General features: G+C 43.6%; 1 protein-coding gene across 1 annotated transcript in view; it reads left to right on the plus strand.

Moving 5' to 3' along the window:
- Positions 1–24062, plus strand: part of CDK5RAP2 (CDK5 regulatory subunit associated protein 2) — a 233458-nt gene that overhangs the window by 155177 nt on the left and 54219 nt on the right. The window contains exons 21-24 of the mRNA XM_042780378.1: positions 3395–3626; positions 7121–7243; positions 9787–10375; positions 12184–12416. Of these exons, the coding sequence (XP_042636312.1) occupies positions 3395–3626; positions 7121–7243; positions 9787–10375; positions 12184–12416 (1177 nt within the window). The remainder of the gene's footprint in view (positions 1–3394; positions 3627–7120; positions 7244–9786; positions 10376–12183; positions 12417–24062) is intronic.

The following is a 24062-nucleotide window of genomic DNA, read 5'->3' on the forward strand; positions in this document are numbered from 1 at the left end:
ACTTTCTCATTCCTGGATCCCAACTATTTCTGTTTCCCTCCTCTGCTTTTTTTCTTTTTGGGTAAATAATTGCTTTATTGAGATATAATTCATGTAATGCAATTCATCCACTTAAATTGTATAATTCAGTGGTTTTTAGTGTATTCTCAAGAGTGTGAACTTTGACCACAATCAATTTTAGAAGATTTTCATCACCCCAAAAAGAAACTCTATACCCATTAGTGGTCATTCCCCATTTTCCTCCACCTCCCCCTTCACCCAACCCTAAGTGACTGTTTCAGTTACCTAGTGCCACTCTGACAGGAATATACCACAAATGGGAGGATGGCTTTAACAAACAGAAGTTTATTCTCTTACAGTTTGTAGTCTAGGAGTCTGAGTTCTGAAGTGCCAGGCTCTAGGGGCTGGGTGAAAGCCCTTTGACCTTGACTTGCCTCTGGCTCCTGGCCCACTGAAGCTGGAGGCTTTTCTTTACTCAGGCAGCTGCTGGCTGCTGAAGCTGACAAATCCAAGGTTGACCAGTAAAAAGGCACAGTCCCAATGTTACCAAACCACACAGCAGGCCATTAATTCAAGTCCGTTGAAAGTCCTAAGATCGGCAGAGCATGGCAGGCTACTGAAATACCACTTGGCTACATGCAGGGTTCAAGTGTGCCAAAAAGCTAGAGACTGTTCCCAAGGCTTCTCCTTACATATAGGAAGTGGACCATATCCCTGCAACAGCTACTCAGCTGCTCACAGTAAATCCCACCATGGAGTTGATTACCAGTCTCATCACGGGGAATACTACCCAGCTGTGTAGCCACTCAGCCAGGCCCAGCCAAGTTGACACACAACCCTAGCTACCACAGTGACCAATAGTTTACTTTCTGTCTCTATAGAGACACCTTTTCTAGACATTTCATCTACATGGGTTCATACAGTGTGTCATCCTTTATAAGTGGCTTCTTTCTTCAGCATAATATTTTCAAGGTTCATTCACGTGGTAGCATGTATTGATACTTCATTTCTTTTTATTGCTGAATAATACTCCATTGAATAGATATGGTGCATTTTATTTATCAAGTCATCATTCGGACATTAGGTAGTTCCTGCTTTTTGGTTGTTATGAATAATGTTGCTATGAACATTTATGATGTACAAGTTTTTGTTGAACATATGTTTTAATTTCTCTTGGATATATCCCTGGAAGTGGAATTGTTGGGGTATGTGATCACTTTATGTTTTGTTTGAGGAAGTGACAAACTTTTCCAAAACAGCTGAACCATTTGTAATCCTACTGGCAGTGTATGAGGGTTCCAGTTCCTCCACATCCTTGTCAATACCAGTTACTATCTTTTTAATTATAGCCATCCTAGTGGGTATGCTATGGTAGCTCCTTGTATCTCATCTCATTGTGAGCATCTTTTTAAGTGCTTCTTGGCCATTTGTGTATCTTCTTTGGATAAATGTCTTTTCAGATCTTTGCTCATTTTTGAGTTGGATTATTTGTATTTTTATTACTGAGTTGAAAAAATACCTTATGTATTCTAGAATCAAGTCCCTCTTCTCAGCTTTTGAATATATGTAAAATTTCCCAGGTGAGAAGCACTCCCATTTGTCCTCTTAAGTTGTCGTTCATATGTTCATTCCACAGATTGTAGTGGAGCACCTACTATGTACTAGTCCTTATGCTGGAAGCTGTGGCTATAGAATGATTAAGACATGCAGAATCCCTCAACCCTGGAGCTTGTAGGCTGGTACAGGAGACAGACAATGAACCAGTAACTATAATGGTGCTGACATCCTTTGAAGAGAATTACAGGAGACAGTGAGTGTGTATAACAGGAGGACCTGAGGTCTTGGAAATCAAGGGCCATTCTTCTGAGGAAGGCATGTTTGAGCTGAGTCCTAACAAATGGTTTGGAGTTAGTGCAGGAAGGGAGAGGTCTAGGCAAGAAAGTGTTCTAGGTGGAGGAGACACTATATGCCAGTGCCTTGGGTGGAAAGAACATGACATTTGAAGGACTGATAGAAGGTCAGTGTGGCTGAAGATCCAGCTGAAGTGGGAGAGAAACATTAACTCAGCTGTAGGTTGTACAGGGCTTTGTAGCTGTGGAAGGACTTTGACCTTTGTTGTAAGGGAACTGGGAAACAGTTATAATGGCTTTAAGCAGAAGAGAGAAATGATAGATTGCCTTTTTTTGTTGCAGTCTGGAGAGCAGGTAGAGAGCGCAAGAGTGAATGTGGCCTACGTGAGAGTTACCAGTGGCTTGGGGTTGGATGGTGGAATTGAGAAGAGTGGAAAGAATTGAGAGATCATTTGGGAGGTAGAATTAATGGAACCTGGTGAATGATGAAAATGGTTGATGAGAATAAAGGGATGTTTCAAAGATCATTCCCAGATTTCTAGGTTGTGCAGTAATGGAATGATTCACCAAGAATGGGGAATGTTGAAGTAGCACAGCTTTAGGGATGGGGAATGGAGTTGAAACATTGAGTTTTCAGTTGACTTTGAAGTACCTATGAGCCATCACAAACGAAGATGTCTAGGATAGGCAGGTTGAGCGCTCTTAGCCTAGGAAATGCCCATTGAGTTTACTGCTCCAGTAGTCACTGAAGACTTTTGTAAGGGGTAGATCTTGTCAACTAGCAGGGGTGGCAGACAGATTGGCTTAGATTGAGGACTGAGTAGAAAGTGAAGAAATAGTAAGATAACCAAAACCAAACCAATCTCACTCCCATTGAGTCAATTCCAACTCATAATGGCCTTCATCGGGTTTCCAAGACTGTAGATCTTTATGGAAGCAGACTGCTTCATCTTTCTAACATGGAGCAGCTGGTGGGTTTGAACTGCTGACCTTTTGGTTATCAGCCAAATATTTTGACCACTGCACCACCAGAGCTCCTTAGTAAGAGAAAGAGCAAGCAAATGTTTCCCGGAAGATTGTATTGGGAAAAGGATTATGTTGGAAAAAAGATGGGGGATGCAAGCAGGTCATGTGCTTGGTTGGAGTTTCAAGTCCATCCAGAAGGACCTCTGAAGAAAAGACTGGTGATCTACTTTTAAAAAATCAGCCATTGAAAACCGTATGGAACACAGTTCTATTCTGACACATGTGGGTTGCTGTGAGTTGGAGTTGACTTGATTTGATGACACATGTTGAGCACTTGGAATGGCCAGAGAAACGGTGGACCAGGGCCAAGAGAATCCTAAGGAGGAGAAACTTGGTAGTTGTCAGTCATAGGAGGAGTCTGCCAAGACACAAACTCTGGGCTTGGGGATAAGCATAGATGCCATTATAGGAGCCAGAAGTCGGCAGCCAGTGTGAATCCTGCTTTATGTGGTTCGCATCAATGTTGACTGTGCAACCAAAGGTAGTATACTCATTGTTGTATACATGTATGTTTTCAGGATGCTAAGAAATCTCGCCTGCCGATCCTGATAAAACCATCCCGGTCATTAGGAAATATGGGTCAGCTCTCTGCCACCCAGGAGGTGGTGGCCCAGCTGCAGGGCCAGGTCATGGAGCTGCAGGGGGAACTGAAGGAGTTTAAAACTCGCAACAAACAACTTCACCAAAAGTTGATTCTGGCGGAAGCAATGATGGAGGGGAGGCCAACGCCGGACAAAATGCTGCTGACTGGTAAGCACAAAGAAAAACGTATTCTCCACGAGCTAGACTGTTGGAAATGTCAGCCTTGTTGTTTAGAATTGCAATAAGTTTGAGTATAAATTTCTTGAATTGCAGTGGTTAATCTTAACTCTTGATAAATATACAACAGAGGGAACATAATAGGGAAAACGAATCTATTGTTTTCATTTTATTCTGGAGTCTGGATAAAGGGGACTTGGGTGCTCACAGGTCTTGAAGGGCCACTGCTCCCTCGATTTGGCGTTATTTGCAGGTGCCCCGGTTGTGGCAAGACTTGAATCTGGGCCTTTTCTTGAGCTGAGTGTGTGGAAGCCTCAGTCTCTGCCGTCAGGAGCGTGCAGAGTCCTCTTCGCAGGGCTCTCTGGAGTGTCCCGGCAATATCGTTTGGGTTCCTGCAGGCTACTTACAGTCGCTACTGACCTTAGGTCTTCTTCCAGAAGTCACCTCCCTCCCACCTCCTACTTTGAATCTGCTGCCTTTCCTCTCCTGGGGCAAAGAAAATAGAGAGCCCTGGATTAAAGGGTATCTAGTCAGAATATACAGCCTGGGAGGGAGCCTCAGGAGGTGTTCTCTAGTCGAAACAGTGGAGCTCAGAGATCCTGTCAGAGTCTACGGAAAGCTGAGGGCCCTCTCAGAATAATGCAGGTAGCTAGCATTTTGCATCATTTTCAGAGGTTTGTGAATCCACAAAAGTATGTATGTTGACTCTGGATTTTGAACTACTGATGTAAGCAAATGCCCGCAACACACAAAAGCAAAAACAACAATAGTAATATTTATATATCATATTCAAATATTTATTTTAAGTGTCTTCCTGTGGGCCAAATAGCACCCTAGGCCTTGGTGAGATAAGAGTCAGCAACACAAAGTCTGTGTCTAGTTTACATTCTTGTGGGGAGAGAAAAATAATAAGCTGATATGCAAATAACGTGAGGTGATGATAAGTGCTGTGGAGAAAAATAAGACAGAGTTAAGGGCCTATGTAGTGTGGAACGGGGGCAGGCTTTGCTAACGCATACAGAATGTCAGCCTCACTGAGGAGGTGACATTTGGAGACTGGGGAGGGAAGTGTTTAGGGGAAGGTGAACAGAGTAGTCATCATCTTGGGAAGGGTGTTCCTGGCAGAGGGAACAGCAGGGATAAGGGCTCTGATGGTGCTTTGAACTTGGGATGTTAGATAACAGAGTGAAGTGAGAAGTAGGGAGTTGGAGAAGATGAGATATGGGAGGTAGCCGAATATAGGGCTTCACAGAACACCTGGGGCTTTGTCTCTTACTCTAAGATTGGGAACTATTGGGTGATTTTGAGCAGAGGAGTTACATAATCCAACTTATGCTTTAAAGCAGTGGTTGGCGAATTATGATGTTTGGGTCAAATCCAGCTTGTGGCCTCTTTTTATAAATAAAGTTTTATTGGAACCTAGCCAGACATTTACATATGGTCTGTGACTGCTTTTATGCTGTGATGGCAGAGTTGAATGGTTGTGAGAAACACGTTATGGTCCACAAAGCCTAAAATAATTATTATCTGGCCCTTCCAGAAAAGTAGCTGACCCCTGCTTTAAAGAAACACTTTTAATGTGAACAGTTGGAAGAGTGGAGTTGTCATACACTGAAGTGGGAAACACTGCAAGAGAAGCAGGCTTGGGAGGACTTTAGAGTTTGGACTTATTTGAGGCAGTTGGGGATGGATGAGTCTGGGGTAGAGGGTAGAGGTCTGGGCTAGCGATAGAAACTTAGGAAATATTAACATACAGCTATTTAGAGATAGATGACTTGGAGACACAGAGGCTGGGGATATATAGAGAAGAGAAGAGGTCCCAGTGCTGAGCTGTGGGCTCTCCAGCAGTTAGAGGTTGGACTGACAGGGAACAGCCAGGGGGGTAGGAGGGGAACGAAGGGAGAAAGATGTCGTAAAGCTGAGTGAAGAAGTGACCAGTGACTAATTAGCTGTGTACAATACTGCTAATGAGACAAGTAAGGCAAGGACTGAGGTTTGGTCATTGGACTCATCAATGTGGAATTCACTGGTGACCTTGAAGGGAGTGGCTTCAGTGGTATGAGCAGGGCTTGATTGGCAGGGGTTCGAGAGAATGGAGGAGAGGATTTGGAAATGCCAAGAAGAGTCAGCTCTGAGGAGCTGAACCACAAAGAGAAGTAGGGCAGTTGGGAGCCAAATCACCAGTGAATCTGAAGGACTTCAGTGAATTTCAAGACTGAGGCTGACTTCAGTGAGGTGGGTAGAGTCCAAGGATGTGTGCATCAGAGCTGGAGTTCTTAGGGAAAGACAGAATGACCTGGCAGTGAGGAGCAAGGATGCGTACACACTTGCCAGGCCCAGGCTATAAGGAATGCAGGAAAGAAACAGGCATGGCTGTGAAGGCTGCAGGCATAGTGTCCTCAGGGGATGGCCTGGTTCACTTAGAATGAGAGGGTGGGATGAATGTTCAGAGAAGACCTTGAGGTTATTTGGGGTTTTTCCAGTGGAGGGTGTGAGTACCAGGTGGCAGATTCTCTCAGATTGGAGAATTTCCAGAGTGATTCAGGGATGGGAGATGACTTGGGAGCCTTGGGCTTCGGGTGGTAATGTTAAAATGAGCAGCTATTATTTTTTGGACCTTAATATATTCCAAATATTTTAGATACATGATCTAATTGGATCCATCCAATGGTCCTTTGAGGCAGGTACAGTAATTAGGCCTATTTTATAGTTGTGATAAAAGTGACTTCTCTACCGTCACACTGTTACTAACAGGTTAGATTTGAACCAGCCCGATTTCAAAGCCTGTGCTCTTTCCTGGTTCCTGAAGCCTGGTCATGGTGCTTTGTATGTGGATTTCATGGTGCTCTGTCGCCAGAGGTGTTTTCCATTTAATTCAGGGTCCCTTGCATTCACACCATTCAGGTTCAGGATAACTTGGCCTTGGGCAGCATTGCTCTTCCTTCCTTCCCCACCTTCATTCATCCATCCATCTAGGCATCTATTCATGCGTTCAGAGATCATTTCCTGGGCCCCTGCTGTGTCCCCAGCCCCTTGCAAATAATTTAAAGGAAACAGTGCTAGGACCTTCAGAGAAGGAAGGTTTTATGGTGAAAGTGACTCAGCCACAGTCTTGCTCTTTGTGTTCAATACTGAGGTTATTTCTTGCTGAGACACCAGGGTGCCTCAGCCACGTGCTAGTTCCACAGAAACCTCTGGGGCCTCTCTCCTTGGAAAAGTGGGTGCAAGTCTCGAGAATTCATTTTCTCACTCATAGTTTTTGGAGGGCCTGGACTTAACCCATTTGAGACAAGCTGCAGTGTATATTTATGCTTTTTATGTCCTGTTATGGCAGCTTGATAGATTAATTTTATCTTACAAATTGCATTTTGCCTCCCAAGTGTTTTTATTTTCCCTGTTGTATCTTTGTGTTCTTCTCAGTTGCTTGGCCAAGTTTCAAGTCTATGGTTTTATTTATTTTTTGTTCTCTTTCCAAATGCCTGTAGCCCAGCCATTTGTGGAAGTATCCTACCAGGGTTGCCCAGGAGAGCAAAATGGAATTAAGACCACATCCCAGGTCTGGAGAGACAAAGAAATGGACAGTGATCAGCAAACAAGCTACGAGACTGGTCAGAATCCAACCCTGATGTGTACTGACAGTTACTATGTCCAGGCACTGTTCGGGATGCTTTATGTAAATTGTTCCTAAACCTCACAGCTCACTCAGGTCTTCATCATTTTCCCTATTTAACACATGATGAAGCTGAACTTTGTTAAAATCATTGACCAGGGTCACCCTCCTGGTAAGTAGGTGAAAGAGTCAGGACACAGTAGCTTTTTTTTTGAGCCTATCAATCCATTTGGTAGACACTATTCCACCAGGCAGTGGGCTGGGGTCTGGTGATTCAGCCTGAGACGACAAAGTCCCTGCCTTCAAGGAATCTCAAGACCTCAGAGCCAGTCTTCCCAGCGGTCAGTTCATATCCAGCATACTGCTGGCCGTTGTGCTGTGTGTGAAGGTGGCCTCTGGGGAGGAGTGGGTCAGAGGAGAGCCTTTGGTGTGTGCCTTGTGAGCAGAGAGACCATGGTGGACTAAAGCCACGAGCAGGTTGCAGATCCAGAAATCAAGACATGCAGTCTTCTGATGTGGGATTGTTGGGTAGTTGCCTTTCTGAGAGAGCTGTGAGTCATCTAGTCTAACCCCCCTCGTTGCATTTGCAGCATTTCCCCACATCCACAGCCTTCCTGGGCATACCTCCAGTAACAGGTGTCCCCTTCCTCTTGGTGCAGTGGTAGGAGAAGCAGAGCATGCTGGTTTAGTTGGGCTCCTTCACTGCTAGTGTGCCGGACACTATGTTGCCATTTTACAAATATTATCCTGTTTGATCCTAAAAACAAACACAAAGCCCTTTACAGTGAATGATGTTCTCTCCATGATACAAAAAAAATGACTGAGGCTTAGACAGAAGTTAAGTGACCTGCCTGAGGTCATGCAGCTACTAAAGTGGCAGAGCCAGAGTTTGAAACCAGGTCTGGTGGATTTCAAAGATGGATTTTTCTACTACCTTCTGCTCCCTTCTAAGTATTTACCCACTGGTGGCATAGTGCCTAAGGCATTTGACTGCTAACCAGAAGGCTGGCAGTTCAAACCCACCAGCCACTCCTCGGAACGATGATGGGGCAATCTACTTCTATAGTGATCCTGCCTCAGAAACCCGAGGAGGGGTTGCTGTGAGTCAAAATTGACTCGACAGCAGTGAGTTTGGTTTTGGTTTTATATTGAACTGAAGGAGCTCTGATGGTGCAGTGTTTAAAGCATTCAGCTGTTCACGCAAAAGCTCAGCAGCCACTCTGTGGGGGAAAGATGAGGCTGTCTGCTTCCATAAAGATTTACAGCCTTGGAAACCCAGTGCGGCAGTTCTGCTGTGTCCTATAGGGTCATTATGAGTCAGAATTGACTCGTGACAGTGGGTTTGTTTTTTTTTTGGTACATTGAGCTGAGCTCTCTCCATGGGCAGCAGGTGACGTGGTATAGTGGTTAAGGACAGAAACTGTGGAGTTGGGCCTGAGCTTGGAACCTCATAGCAACTGTATTAGACATTTCTTTCCTCATTTTACACACAGGGGAAGCCGAGGCTCTGGGATAATAAGTTATTTGCCAATGACAGTAAGTGGTAAAGCTGGGATTCCCTTTCTCTTTGACCCCAAAGCTATATATCTTGTTTCGCCATACCACTCTGTCTCTCAGTCAAGAGTGGCTGTATCTCTGAAGGTTTAAGCTAGCTCTGAGGGAATATTTCCTTGCATGGTTGAGTCAGTCAAAGAGCTTATGAAGGGCGATGTTACAGCATCTTGTGGAAAGTGATAGACATGGAGATGAGAAGATGACTCTCACCTCTCGTGGATGTTTAGAATCACTGCTTTGTAAGGTTGTGGCATTCAGTCCATTCTGAGCTGGGCTAGGTACTATACCAGCACCAAGAATGTGGGGATAAAAGGGCAGGTCCCTGCTGTGAAGGAGCTTGCAGGCCAGCAAGGGAGTGAGGCATCCACATAACTGTTATGTAAATAAATAAATAAGCCAGTTGTAATGGCTGTGTTTGCACGCAAGACACGGCACATTTGTCAGGGATAGTGTGTGTAGGTGCTGTGGAAGCGCATCGGGGAGTAACTGTTTTGTGTAGTTTGGAGGTGGCTTGGCAGAGGAAAGGCTATGGATCTGGGTGTGGGAGGATGAGTTCATCATGTAGAAAAGAGGACTGAGAGTATTCCAGGCAGAGGGAATAGCACTTGCAAAAACATGGAGGCATGGAACACCATGGTATGTGCAGAGGGCTGTGTAGAAGCTCTCCATGGGTGTTGCTAGGTGTTACTGGAAAGGTTGCATGGAACTAGGTCAGGGGGAGTTTCAGGTGCTGTGTTAGGGAGTTTGGATTTGATTCTCAAGATAGGGAGTAATTGACAAGCTTCAGATGGGAGACTATCAGGGTTAAATTCACTTTTTAGAACCGTTACTCTGAGGAAGAAGATGCATTGAGGGGTAAGGGGGAAAGACTGGAGTCAGGGAAACTGGTTAGAAGGCTGTTGAGTGGTCCCCACTTAGCTGTGAGGTTGGAGAGAGGGAGTGGATTTCAGCACAGGAGACACTGACGTGAAGGTTTTTGATTTTCAGACTCTGAGATTTACCAGTCTGATGACCTCGCCATCTTGCCAGCGTGCCAAGAGAATCCTTCCGAAGATTTTCTGGGCACAACTTCAGTAGCTACTCACGTGAGTTCTAAGAGTCCGCTTTCTGTTCATGTCAGCGTGATTGAGACGGATCAGTCTGAGAACGTCGATACATCAAATGATACAGAATACCTGAGACAGAAAATCCGTGACTTAGAGAGTGAGCTGAAGGGCTACCAGAACTTCGTATTTGAGCTTCAGTCAGGGAAGCAGTCCCAGTGCAGTGAGGCCGTCATCACCGTTTTGTGCAGGACAGAAGGGGCCCGGGAAGGCTTGAGCAAGCAAAAGAGCAATACTGATGACGAGGAAATGAGCTTCTCAAGTTTGCACCAAGTACGTTATGTGAAACACATGAAAATTCTTCATCCACTGGCCCCAGAAATGATTGACGGTGGGGTGTTGGAGAGCCTCAGACAGCAGCTGGTGGAACAGGAATATGAACTGCAGAAGGAGCAGAATTTGAACATGGAGCTATTCAGTGAAGTCTGTAGCCTGCAGAATAAGAATAAGATCAGAGATCTCTCACCTTCCAGGTACGTCCCACCTCTGCCTTATCCTCCTATTTAGGCCTACAGTTCCCTCTGCTGCCACTAGGTTGGAGCCCATGAACTAAAAGGAAATGCTGCTCTGTGATGGGGGTGAGTGTGTACACGGGAAGGCTTGATAGTGACGTTAAGGCAGGCAGGCCCTGCCTGCGGAGAGGCAAACGTGAAGCCACAAAGAACAGTGCCTCAGTGCCTGGGCACATGACCATCGGGTCCTAGTCCTGTGTCCTGTGAATTAGTAGAGCAGGGTTGGCCCTTTTGAGGTTGGGGACTTGGGGTAAAGGTTTTTTCATGCCAGTCACTTGGTGGGTTACAGTGTACTTGCTGAACTGTGATGGTGACTCCTGGACTCCATTACTGGTTTTTGCTGTGCTGTGAAGCTGAAACTGACGTGTCCTACGCAGAGTGGGGGGGAGTGTAAATATTTCCCTATCTTTACCCTTTAAAGTCATCTTGGAGAAATAAGCCCATATTGAAAGAGAAGAATTCTTAGGTCATGCAGATATGTTTTATGGCCATAGATATATACAGTTTTGTTTCATGAGATACAGCAAAAAAGGGATCATTTGTAAAGTTGACCTTCGTTTGTTGCCAATTCAAGACAAACACATTTTTCTGGCATTGTCAGGAGTCAGAGTGAATTTTTCAAGACCCCTAAGCAGTGAAATCGAAGCTAGCTTGCATTTATTGAAAGTCTGCTGTGTCAGGCCCCCAGCTAGGCACTTTGCTTCCTTGATCCCCAAAATCACCCTGAGAAGGTGTTCTCAAACTTGTTTTTGCAGGTAAGGAAGTGACCCTTAGAGAGGTTACTGTGACTTGTCTGAGATCAGTCTTAGCTACTGCTGGGGTTCAAGTCCCCAATGTCCCCACTAGTACTCAGGTTCTTTCTCTTCCATTAAGCCAGCCCCACCTTCAATGTTGCTGTCACATGATTTGTATGTGCATCCTGGGGTCAAGGGTGATCACCACTTCTGGGGAGGGATACCGCACTGCCCTGAAAGGTCAGTGGCTTTGGTAGGCCGCTCTCTGGGACCCAGTTTGCTGTGGCCACAGTTTCTATGAGCCATGCTTTCTTTAGCCTTGTTTTTCTCACTGTCTTCTGATAGTTGTAGGAAAAGACCGCATAGAGTGGTCAGGAAGTAGGATTGCGTAACAGGATTGCTTTGAACTCAGAGTTGTGTTTGAATCTGGCATCTTCACCCCTTAGCTAGCTTTGTGATCTCTGAGAGTCAGTGTCCTCCGTTTTAAAAGGGGAAGTTCCTACGTTTGTCGGAAGACTGGAGGATCAGCTAACATGTAAAGCACTTGATTCTGTGCCTGGCGGTTGTGGACCTCAGTAAATGGTTATGACGGTTATGATTATTTCCTGACCTTGGAGTTGAGGGGAAAGAGTCCTGTCCTTGTTTTCCTGCCTTACAGTTTCTCTTTTTTGTGCGTTGTGAGAATTTGTGGTGGGTCCCTGACCCTGGGGGCTCTTGTTTCTATAATTCAGAATGGTATTTTTGAAGAGTGTATGAAAACTAATCTTTCTGCGGAGTCCTTGCCAATCCGTATTATAATTGGGGGCTTTATAAGGTTAAAAATACTGTAGAAGAACCTTTGTTCCAGCATTTGTTGGCTGTTTTGAAATAAAAAAAGTAGTAACCTTGTACAGTTTCAATTTTTCTAAAAGTATATATACTTGTACAGCTTCAGGCTTTTAAAAATGGTGCTCTGTCATTTTTCCAATTAGCGTAAGGTCACAGAAATTCGAGTCTGAAATGGTACAAGCGTTTTCTCTATTCCTCTTTTATCAGCTACAATTCATTAGTTCAGTCCCAAGCCAGGGAGCTCACCCTTCAACGACAGCAGATTAAGGACAGCCACGGCATCTGTGTCATTTATCGTCAACATATGAACACCTTGATGAAGGCATTCAGGGAGTTGCTCCAGGCCAGCGATGTGGACTGCTGTCTGGCGGAGGGTTTCCAGGAGCAGCTGAATCAATGCGCTGAACTGGTGGAGAAATTGGAAAAGTTGTTTCTCAACGGTAAGCGGGACGAGGTGCTGCGTGTTGTACGTCACACCAGTAATCGGCCCAGTACTTCTCGGTGTGGTAAAGGAGGAATGACTCCTTGGTCTGCTTCACTGTCCTCTCCTCCCCGACGAGAGGACGGCAGAACCCCACCGACTGCTCTTCCCTCCAGTGACCAACTCCATGTGGTTTGTAGTCTGCCCTGCTCTAAACCAGGGGTTCCGTCTAGATGACCTACTCGAGGACTCAGAACCACGTGGTTTCTAGTCTTGAGGCTTTTCAAGAGAAGATGGAAATCTGATTTTTCTGTGTGAAAACTCAGGAGTTTTAAATGTTAGTAATCAAGTTAAAACAAAGACAAACTTTTATTGTTAAAAAAATATATCCAAGGGTCAGAGGTGGCCTGTTATCTCTACTTTAAGAGAAAAGATCAAAGGAAACATTTATTGGACGTCCACTGTGTGCCAAGCACTTTAATACATGTTGTTCTATTACAAATTGTAAAAATGGAATTTGCAAGTTTTCGAGACTACAACAAAGAACTCCCATCTACCTTTTACTCAGGCTTCCACAGTTGTTAGCATTTGCAGCGTGTGCTTTGGCATTCTCTCTCTCTCTCTCTCTCTCTCTCTCTCTCACACACACACACACACATACACACACACACACAGTTGCTATGATTCTGAGCTCAATGAGGGTGGATTGATGGCATTGTGCTTCTTCGTTGCTTTGATACTTCATCATATATGGTTCCTTGAACAAGGATACTTTCTTACATAACCGCAGTACAATGATCAAACTCAGGAAATTGTATTATTTAGTATGTGATTATCTAATATACAGTCTGTATTCAGATTTCCCTAATTGTTTTCAGTAATGTGTTTATGACAGTCGTATTTCTGATAAGATCTAGGATTTGGTCCCCATATTACATTCGGTTTGGTCCTTGCTTTCCTTTAGTCTGGAACAGTTCCTCACCCTTTCTTTGTCTTTCATGACTTTGACATATTTGAAGAGGTCAGGCCAGCCCCTCAGTTGGGAATATCTTGCTTCCTCACAATTAGATTTAGATTATGTAGTCTGGGCAGGAATATTGCATTAAGGGATGCTGTTTGTTGGTGTGTCATGTTGAGGAAGCCCATGATAACAGTTTGCCCCGTTTTTGATGGTAGTGACTTTGGTCATTTGGTTACGATGATGGCTTTCAGGTTTCCCCATTGTAAACTATTGTATTTCCCTGTGTAAAGGATAAGCAGTTAGAGAGGGATAACTGCGCTCTGTGAACGCTCAGGCCCTCAAGCAACTTTGGCTTGAACGTTTCACCATCTATTGATGATTGTTGCTTGAGCCAGTTCCTACTATGACGATGGCAACGTGGTGATTTGTTTTTCTGACGCCATCATACCTTCTTCATCAATGAGGTGGCGTCTTCTTTAAGGACTAGTTCTCCCTTTATCACCCCCTTCTATGTATGTATTTATTTTTGTTAGTTTATTATCAGTATAGACTTACAGATTCTAATTTTTTTCACTGAGCTGTTATCCATTACTTTCATTCATATGGGTGCTCAAGGTGTCCTGTATTTGGCAAGTGACAGATCGTTTTGACATGTCTCCATCTTTTCGCGAGCACTTCCTTACTCTCTGGCACAAAAAGATGTTCCAGGCTTATCTTGTACTGTTCCTGTCCCAGTCCTGAATCAGCCTTTTCTCTAAGTAGCCCTGCTTCCTTGTAGTGGGGAGTGGTATTTAAAAACCAATATTTGGTGCTGGTCTTGTTCATTATTACTAGGGTATCATTGTTTCTAGGGCCCTTTAGCAGACTAAACTAGGATATGCAGTAAAACTTGTGAAAGCTGGAACCTGTGTGAGGCAGAAACCTGTCAGAGAAGGAAAACTCAAGTATTTTCCACTAATAACAATAGACAATTAGTAAGGCTGTTACCTTGTCAAAGGCAGAAAACTTGTGAGTTCCAGAAAGGCAAGGCAATCCCAGTGAGTTCTCACAGGTTTCATTTATATATACATATATATAAATAATTTATTTTTAAAAATTATCACTTCACACTGATCCGAGTCTAGTCTAAACCTGCTGTAAACATACTGGGTTCTTTTCTTTCTTTCTTTCTTTTTTTTAACTGTGGCAAGTATCTCTGTGTCTAATGAAACATTTGCAAGTTCAAGTTTTTACATGTACATTTCAGTGGCACTAACAGTGTTCATTATTTTGTACGGCCATCACCACTATCCATTTCAAAATTTTTCCCTCACCCATGGGTTCTTCTTCCTTTCCCCATCCTGTATCTGTAGGTTCTTGCCGGCAGTGAGAGCCCTGGCTCTATCGGTGTCAGTACAGCCACGCATGTGCTCAGTTCCAAAGGCCACACGAATCGTCCCAGGGTCGTTCCCCCATGTACCACTGTGAAAGAAGCCATGGAAGAGCTTGAGGTTTTTCAGTTTTTAGGCTAAATGTATAGTCTGGCACTGAATTTAAAATTTACTTGATTTAGTTTTGTTTTATTCCCTGTAATGTTGCCATGTTATTTATTTCAAATATAATTATATTTGTTTTTGTTTGTACTCAATTTTAGAGTTCTTCTTATCCTTGTTAATTTAATTTTTTGAATCATTAATGTGGTTCCAAAGTCAAAACTTTTCTCCTTTTAAATTGCTTCTGTGAAGTCATTTTTTCATTCCCCTTCTTTATATCCATTATTATTACTTTTTAGTCCTTCTTTCTCTCTTAAATTAATTGGAGTTGGGCTTTTAATCATTCCAGCCACTCCACTGAAATGGCATTTTCCTGAGTCACCAATAACTTCCATTTCAGTAAATCCAGCGATTAATTCTCAGTCTTCGCCTTACTCAAACTCACAGTAGTATTTGACATGTTGACTCCTCCCTCCTTGTGGAAATGCTTTCCTTACTTGGCCCCTGGGTAGCACGCAGCCTTCCCTCCAGTTCTCCTCCCACCTCCTCCTCTGAAGCTCAACCTTCAAAAGATACTCCACATCTGATCACATTTTCACTACCTCATCACTCGTAGGTCTAATTTGCCCCATCACCTTGCCTAGATCCTTGCAGCAGCCTCCTGTTTGCCCTCCGCGCATCCACCCTGGTCCCACTGCAGTCCATTCTCACGCAATAATCAGAGTAGTCTTTTTAAAATATAGGTCAGATCATGTTCCTTCCCGACGCAAAAACGAAGGGGCTCCTTTTCACTCAGGGTGAACGCGTAGGCCCCTGCCGCCTCTCTGACTTCATTTCCTGCCCCTTCACTGCTTCTCCTCTGCATCAGCTGTAGATCAGAGGCCTTGTGGTGTCCTGATCATGCTCAAGCATGACCTCAGGTCATTGTACTTTGTCTTCTCTCTGATGTATCCATCCTACCTTCCTGCAGGTCTTTCCTCAAATTTCTCAAATGTCATCATATCAGGGAACCTCTGACAGCTATGTGAGATAGCCAGCCACCCCGTGCCGTCTCTGGCATGCTCTTTCCCACTCTCTTCTCTAATCGACTTGCGCATCTCATATATTACATATTTACTTACTTGTTTTCCTGGCCCTCCACTTCCCTAGAAAGTAAGCCCCATGAGGGTGTCTGATGTGTTTGTTACTGTGGTTCTGGGACATATACGATACCTGGTAGGTTCATAGACACTCTACATACCTTTTGAGAGAATGAATGAATAAATCCCAGTCTTACAGTTGTGATTTTGGCTCAGTGAGATTTGGAAACTCATCTGTGACCATATGTCGAGTGAGTAGTTGAGCTGGGATTTCAAAGCAGGTCTGTGGACAACACCTCTTTCCACCAAGTCTACATGTATTCACTTGGTATTACATATGTTATTTGATTTAAACCTCCAGTGACCTAGGAAATGTCACTTGCTTGTCTAAATGAGTGGGCCTGGCAATGAGAGTGCAGTCTTTGGAGTTGGGCTGCCTGAATTAAGGCTGTGGTTCCCCTACTTTCAGCCGTGCCTCTTGGGAAATGAACTTAACTCCTGGCCTCAGTTTCTTCACCAGTAAAATCAGCATTCTGATACCTTGGCTCAGGGCTTGGTGCACGGCTCTTGCACACTGAGTGCTCACTAGTATTTGCACTTGGCTGTGAGGTGGGGGTTTTCAGACATGCTAGTTTATTAATCTTCAGGACAACTTGCTTTACAGGTGAGAGAACTTAGCCTTAGCAAAGGAAAAGTAAATTGCTCAAAGTTACAACTGACTTGGCAGACCCAGAATTTGACGTCAGTTCTTCTGTCTTCATATATATAAAACAGATGGTTCATGGGGGGGGGGGGGTCTACATATGTTCAGTTAAGTTCCAAGATAGAATGTGGGGCAGTTTGGCCTTCTGGGCCAAGGCAATGTTTTTTCCAAATGGCCTAATAGCTTAAGCTGTGAGCATCATTTAGTAACTAGGACAGAAACCCATTGTAGACTGCTTTTCTGTATATCCCAGAACCTTTGGGAGCCAGAACATAGGATCCCTTGACTTTTCCCAGCTTTATAAAAATCCACTGTATTCTGGCTAACTTTTCCCATGTAAGCTCGTTTTCATTTTTTAGTGTAGAAATAACTAAGTCCTCTAGGTAGAGCTGTATCTTCCAGGCCCGAGGGATTTTCCATCTGTCTCTTCATAGGAATCCTCAACCTGGGTCCTAGGAAGTGGGAGGCTGAGAGCAAGTGCCTCTGGTATCAGCTCCCCTCCCTCTCTTCTCCAGCCAGCCCCCTGCATTTATTTTTTCGTTACTTACCTTGACAAGTCCACGGAGATCCTACTCCTTATTTCCTGTGGATTCTGATATTAGAATCGATTCAGACTTTGCAGACAACACAAACATAGAACTTTATTTCTTCTTTCTACAAAAGGTAGAAAAACCCAGAAGCTCACCACAGCATTTTTTGTTAGAGAATAAAGTGTAATACCGAGGAGGGGTCTTCTTGGGTGCTTCCAAGACTCTATGGAAGAATCTTTGTCAAAAGGGGGGAAATTGTGAAGTGAACTTTCTCATAAATTTGCTTTGCACTTGAGGCAGTTGTATAGCTTGGGTTCTTAAATTTAAACATAGTCTTTATTATCATTAATACAAAGGAACATCTGGTTATAGTGGAATAACAGATAAGCAGAGACTCCTATAATTGCATCAGTCACAGAACAAAGCATGAACATCCTGGAGTCTGTACTTCCAGACCTTTTGTATATGTTTATGTATTTTTCTTGTGGAAATGGACTGTTTACAACCTCACTTTTGGTCAATCACAGATAATAAATATTAATCTACATCTTAAGTTTTAGTGGCTCTGGAACACTTTTTTCTTGGTGGTGTTATAATTTATTTAATCATTCTCCAGTAAGGGGATCTTTAGGATGTTCCCAGCTTGGGGCTGTTACAAAGTACGCTATATTGGCATCTTTGTGTATATCCTTGCTATTTCTTTAATAATATTTAATTAGTGGCATCCAAGAAGTAGGATAATGGGTGGGGGACAGCCCCCAAGGCAGCAGGGAGCAGCGGCAGACAGGGCCGGCAGGAACAGGTGGGGGAGGCCTAGGAGGTGAGTGGGGTGGTTTGAACAGCTAAGGGACACGAGCATGTCTGTCGGTTTGTGGTACTGTGGTGGCTTGCATGTTGCTGTGAGGCTGGAGGCTGTGCCAGCTGGGGTGCCCATGGTGGACTGGTTTCTGTGGAGCTTCCATATTGAGACAGACTTGGAAAAAGGAAGAGGCCATCCACTTCTCAAAGAACTGGCCAGTGAAAACCTTATGAATAGTAGTGAAACACTGTCTGATATATTATTGGAAAATTTTATGAATAGCCTTGAAACATTGTCCAGTACAGTGCCGGAAGATGAGCCCCTCAGGTGAGAAGGCACTCAAAATATGACAGGGAAAGAACTACCTCATCAGAGTAGAGACTACCTTAATGATATGGATAAACTAGAGCTTTCAGGGCCTCCATTTGCTGAAGTGGCATGACTCAATATGAGAAGAAACAGCTGCAAACATCCATTGATAATCGGAACATGGAATGTACGAAGTATGAATCTAGGAAAATTGGAAATTGTCAGAAATGAAATGGAACGCATAAAGATTGATATCCTAGACGTTGTTGTTGTTGTTGTTGTTTGCCATCGAGTTGGACCTGACTCATAGTGACCCCTCCTTGGGTTTCCGAGGCAGTATCACTATGGAGGTAGATTGCCCAACCTTCCTTCCAAGGAGTGGCTGGTGGGTTTGAACCGCCAGCCTTCTGGTTAGTTGAGTGTGTTAGGCACTATGCTACCAGAGTAGTAAGCTGAAATGGACCGGTTTGGGCTATTTTGAATCAGGTAACCATATGATCTACTATCTGGAAATGACAAATTGGGGAGGAATGGTGTGGCACTCATTGTCACAAAAAATGATTTTTCAAGATCTATCCTGAAATATAATGCTGTCAGTGATAGAATAATATCCATATGCATACAGGGAAAGTCAGTTAATACTACTATTCAAATTTATGCACCAACCACCAAAGCCAAAGATGAGGAAACTGAAGATTTTTACCAACTTCTGCAGTCTGAAATTGACCAAAGATGAAATCAAGATGTGCTGATTATCACTGGTGACTGGAATGCAAAAGTTGGAAACAAAAAAGAATCACTGGTAGTTGGAAAATTTGGAGATAGAAATAATGCTGGAGGTTGCATGATGGAATTTTGCAAGACCAATGACTTACTCATTATAAATACCTTTTTTTCAACAACATAAACGGTGGCTATACACATGGTCTTTGCCAGACAGAGTACACAGGAATCCGATTGACTACATCTGTGGCAAGAGGCGATAGAGAAACACAGTATCTTCAGCCAAAACAAGGCCAGGAGCTGATTGTGGAACAAACCATCAACTGCTTACTTGTAAGTTCAAGTTGAAGACAATTAAAACAAGTCCATGAGAGCCAAAATATGACCTTGATTATATCCCTCCTGGATTTAGAGACCATTTAAAGAATAGATTTGATGCACTGAACACCGATGACTGAAAACCAGAAGAATTGTGGGATGACAGCAAGAACATCATCCATGAAGAAAGCAAGAGGTCATTAACAAGACAGAAAAGGAAGAAAAGACCAAAATGGATGTCAGAAGAGACTCTGAAACTTGCTTTTGAATGGAGAGTAGCTAAAGCAAATGGAAGAAAGGACAGGATAAAAGAGCTAATCAGAAGATTTCAAAGAGCAGCTTGAGAAGACAGAGTCAATTATTATAGTGAAATGTGCAAAGCCATGGAGTTGGAAAGCCAAAAGGGAAGAACATGCTCTGCATTTCTCAAGCCAAAAGAACTGAAGAGGAAATTTAAGCCTCGAGTTGCAATATTGAAAGATTCTATGGGCAATATATTGAATGATGCAGGAAACATCAAAAGAAGATGGAAGGAATACACAGAGTCACTGTACCAAAAATAATTAGTTGATGTTCATCCATTTCAGGTGGTTGCATATGATCGAGAACCAATGGTATTGAAGGAAGAAATCAAAACTGCACTCAGGGAAGTGGTGAAAAACAAGGGAATTGATGGGCTATTCGTTAAGATGTTTCAACAAACAGACTTTGCATTAGAGACATTCAGTCGGCTATGCGATGAGAATTGGAAGACAACTACTTGGCCAACTGACTGGAAAAGATCCATTTTTGTACCCATTCCAAAGGAAGGTGATCCCACACATGTGGAAATTATTGAACAGTATCATTAGTATCACATGCAAGTAAAATCTTACTGAAGATAATTCAAAAACAGTTGCAGCAGTATATTGACAGAGAACTTCCAGAAATGCAAGTTGGATTCAGAAGAGGACGTGGAACGAGGGATATCATTGCTGATGTCAGGTGGGTCCTGGCTGAAAGCAAAGAATACCAGAAAGATGTTAACTTGTGTTTTATTGACTATGCAAAAGCATTCAGTTGTGTGGATCATAACAAATTATGGATAACATTGAGAAGAATGGGAATTCCAGAATACTTAATTGTGCTTGTGGGGAACTTGTACATAGACCAGGAGGCTGTTGTTTGAACAGAACAAGGAGGCATTGCATGGTTTAAAATCAGGAAGGGAGTGTGTCAGAATTGTGCCCTTTCACCATACTTATTCAATCTGTATGCTGAACAAATAACCCGAGAAGCTGGATTATATGAAGAAGAATGTGGCATCAGGATTGGAGGAACACTCATTAACAACCTGCGTTACGCAGACGACACAACTTCACTCGCTGAAAGTGAGGATGACTTGAAACACTTACTGATGAAGATTGAAGATGACAGTCTGCAGGATGGATTACACCTCAATATAAAGAAAATGAAAATCCTCACAATGGGACCAGTGAGCAGCATCATGGTAAATGGAGAAAAGATTGAAGTTGTCAAAGACTTCATATTACTTGGTTCTACAGTCAACACCAGTGGAAGCAGCAGTCAGAACACTAGACGACATACAGCATTGGGCAAATCTGCTGCAAAGGACCTCTTTCAAGTGCTAAAGAGCAAAAATATTTCCTTGAAGACTAAGGTGCGCTTGACACAAGCCATGGTATTTTCAGTTGCCTCCTATGCATGTGATGAAAAAGGAAGACTGAAGAAGACTTAATGCTTTTGAGTTGTGGTGCTGGCGGAGAATGCTGAAAGTACCATGGACTGCTAAAAGAACTAACGAATCTTTCCTAGATGTGCAGCCGGAATGCTCCTTGGAAGTGAGAATGGCCAGACTTCATCTCACCTACTTTGGTCATGTTGTCAGAAGGGTCTATTCCCTGGAGAAGGATGTCATGCTTGGCAAAGTGGAGGGACAACAAAGAAGAGAAGGCCCTGAACAAGATGGATTGATGCAGTGCTGCAGTGATGGGCTCAGGTAGCAAAGATCATGGGGCTGGCACAGAACTGGGCAATGTTTCTTTCTGCTGTACATGAGGTCGCTATGAGTCGGAGGTGACTCGACTGCACTGAACAGCAGCAATAGGATAATGATTTGGTTCCTTAATGTTTGTAATAATAGTCCTCTTGCTTATTCCAAATATTGATGGAGAACTAGATGTTTATTATTTGCAAAGATGAAGTCCTGTCCCTCCCCTGCTCCTGACTGCCACACACTGCAGCACTACACAGCTTCTAGGTGTGGCAACGACAGGTGGGGGCACTGCTTTCATGACATGCATGCCAAGCTTTCAGAATAGCCCGGCAGATGGTACCCTGTCACCTGTATGAAGGCAGTTTCCACCAAGAAATTCAAATGCATCAGTTGTAATGATCTCCCTGTGAATCCCACAATAACAGTTTGTCCTTTGGTTTTTAAAAACTCTGCTGTGATAGGGGAGTGGGTAGAATACAGTTGTTGCAGAGTCATCGTAAGTTCCCTAAAGGGGCTTTAGTTTGTAGAAGGGAAAAACCCAGGCAGCTGGTCCTATCAAAACACTTCTTTCTGTGGTCATGGATTTTGTTAGGAATTGAGGAGAGGTTTTTGATTATTTTAAGATGGTTTTATAGTCAGAAAGGAACTCTGGTGGCTTAGTGCCTAAGGGACTTGACTGCTAATGAGAAGGTTGGTGGTTCAAATCCACCAGTCTCTCTGCGGAAGGAAGATGGGGCAACCTATTTCTGTAAAGATTTACCGCCTTGGAAACCCAGTGGGGGTCGTTGTGAGTTGGAATTGACTCCATGGCAGTGGGTTTGGTTGTTGTTGTTATTGTTAATGGATATCCAGACTGCTTAAAGCCTGTCCCAAACCAAAAAGGTTCTGTGCCCTGTGGAGTTCCTGATCTACCTCTAGAAAACAGTGGCCAACACGAAGACGAAGCCCTGTTGCTCTTTTCCTGCTGGTCCTCCTAAAGATCTTCGGGAGGCTGGCTTCAGGCGGACGGCCCATTCTTGGTACCTGTAGGACCAGTCTTACCATCAGCAATGGTGCGGACATGAGAAGAACAATGCAGCTTGAGCTGTTAATTGAATGTTCCCTACCCATTCGTGAGGGTCTTGGAATCTGACCCAGTGAGCTGAGCATTTCTCTTCCCCTTGAGGGGAATGTGAGGAGCTCTGGTGGTAGAGTGGTTAAAGCCTTTGGCTGCTAATCGAAAGGTCGATGGTTTGAACCCACCAGCTGCTCTGCAGGAGAAAAATGAGGCAGTCGTCTTCTGTAAAGATTTACAGCTTTGGAAACCCTACATGACAGTTCTCCTATGCTCTGTAGGGTCACTGTGAGTCAAAATGGACTCAGTGGCAGTGGGTTTGGTTTGGTTTAAGAGGACTGTGAAGGACCTCTGGTGGTGCAGTGGCTAAGGTTAGTCAGTTGCTAACCAAAAGGTCAGTGATTTGAACCCACCAGCTGCTCTGCAGGAGGAAGATATGGCATTCTGCTTTTGTAAAGATTTACTGCCTTGGACACCCTGTGGGACAATTCTACCCTGTCTTCTAGGGTTGCTGTAAGTCAGAATCAACTCTATGGCAGTGGTTTTTTTTTTTTTTTAAAGAGGAATCAGGAACATTCACTGTGTTAGGGGCCTGTCGAACTCTGTTATCTTTTGAGGAGCCAAAGTATCATGTCATTTTTAGCCAAGAAGAACCCAAAGGATCAAGGCATGGATGTGTGAGTGAGCTGGACAGGAGAATGCCCATCTCCCTTGCAGAAGTGTGAAATGCAGTAAAGTAGATGAGAGGCTGATCTCCTGAGTTTCCACATTTTTGCTATAAAATGGCTACCACACTGCTTTTAGGATTGTGATGAGGCCTCAAGGAGACGTGGGCATTAAAGAACCATGCTCAGGGCCTGGCGCCTGGTTGTTTGGGCCCTTCTGACTTGTTCCCCATCCTTGCAGAGATAGGTGACTTTCAAGTGGACTCTTGCTGCCCAGGTGACCCACCTGGTTGAGCAGAGAGAGTATCTAGACAGCAATTCCAGGTGGCCTGTGACTTTGTAGGAGGGAACCACAAAACAAAGCAAATGTGCAAGTCTCAGTGATCTTTTCCTCCGCTCTGTGGTGTTGGAGAACTTTTCCTTTTAGGAGTAGTTTTGAAAATTGTATGTGTGGGTGCAGTTTAATTATAGTCTCATTTTCAAGTACAGCTATAGAAGGGTTTGTTTTTTCTCTAGCCATGCGTTAGCTTCTTCAAAGAGCTCATCCCAGTCTGCAATTTCCAGAGTTCTGAAGTATTTTTAAAATAAAGTTGTTAGTCCCTTTGAAATCCGGGCTCATGTGCTTCCTTTCAGATGGCACACGATGACACGCAGGAAGAGAGTAGAACATTTTTTGCTCAACAACATTTCAAGCTTTATTTTGTTTTCTTTTGTCATTTCTTTTAGTCATTCCCCCTGCTGCAGTGGCTTTTTCATCTACACTAATACACTCCTTTCCCTAGTAATCCCACTTCTGGGAATCTTTCCTACAGAAATAATTTAAATGCAGATAAAGCTGTATGCAGAAAGATGTTTATTTGATTTATTTATAAATGTGAAAATTTGGAGATGGCATAATTGTCAAGTAGGGAACTGACTGAAAACTGATGCCTACAGTGGAGTATTAATGCAACCATATAAATGATGTTTTTAAAGCAAATGTAGTAAGTGAAATGCTTAAAGTTCTAAGTGAAGAAAATTAAGTCACAATACAGTATCACCTGTGCCAAAAGGCGT

This window comes from Orycteropus afer, unplaced genomic scaffold, assembly GCF_000298275.1.
Source record: "Orycteropus afer afer isolate SDZICR_OR568_19922 unplaced genomic scaffold, OryAfe1.0 scaffold00037, whole genome shotgun sequence".
Classification (NCBI taxonomy): Eukaryota; Metazoa; Chordata; class Mammalia; order Tubulidentata; family Orycteropodidae; genus Orycteropus; species Orycteropus afer.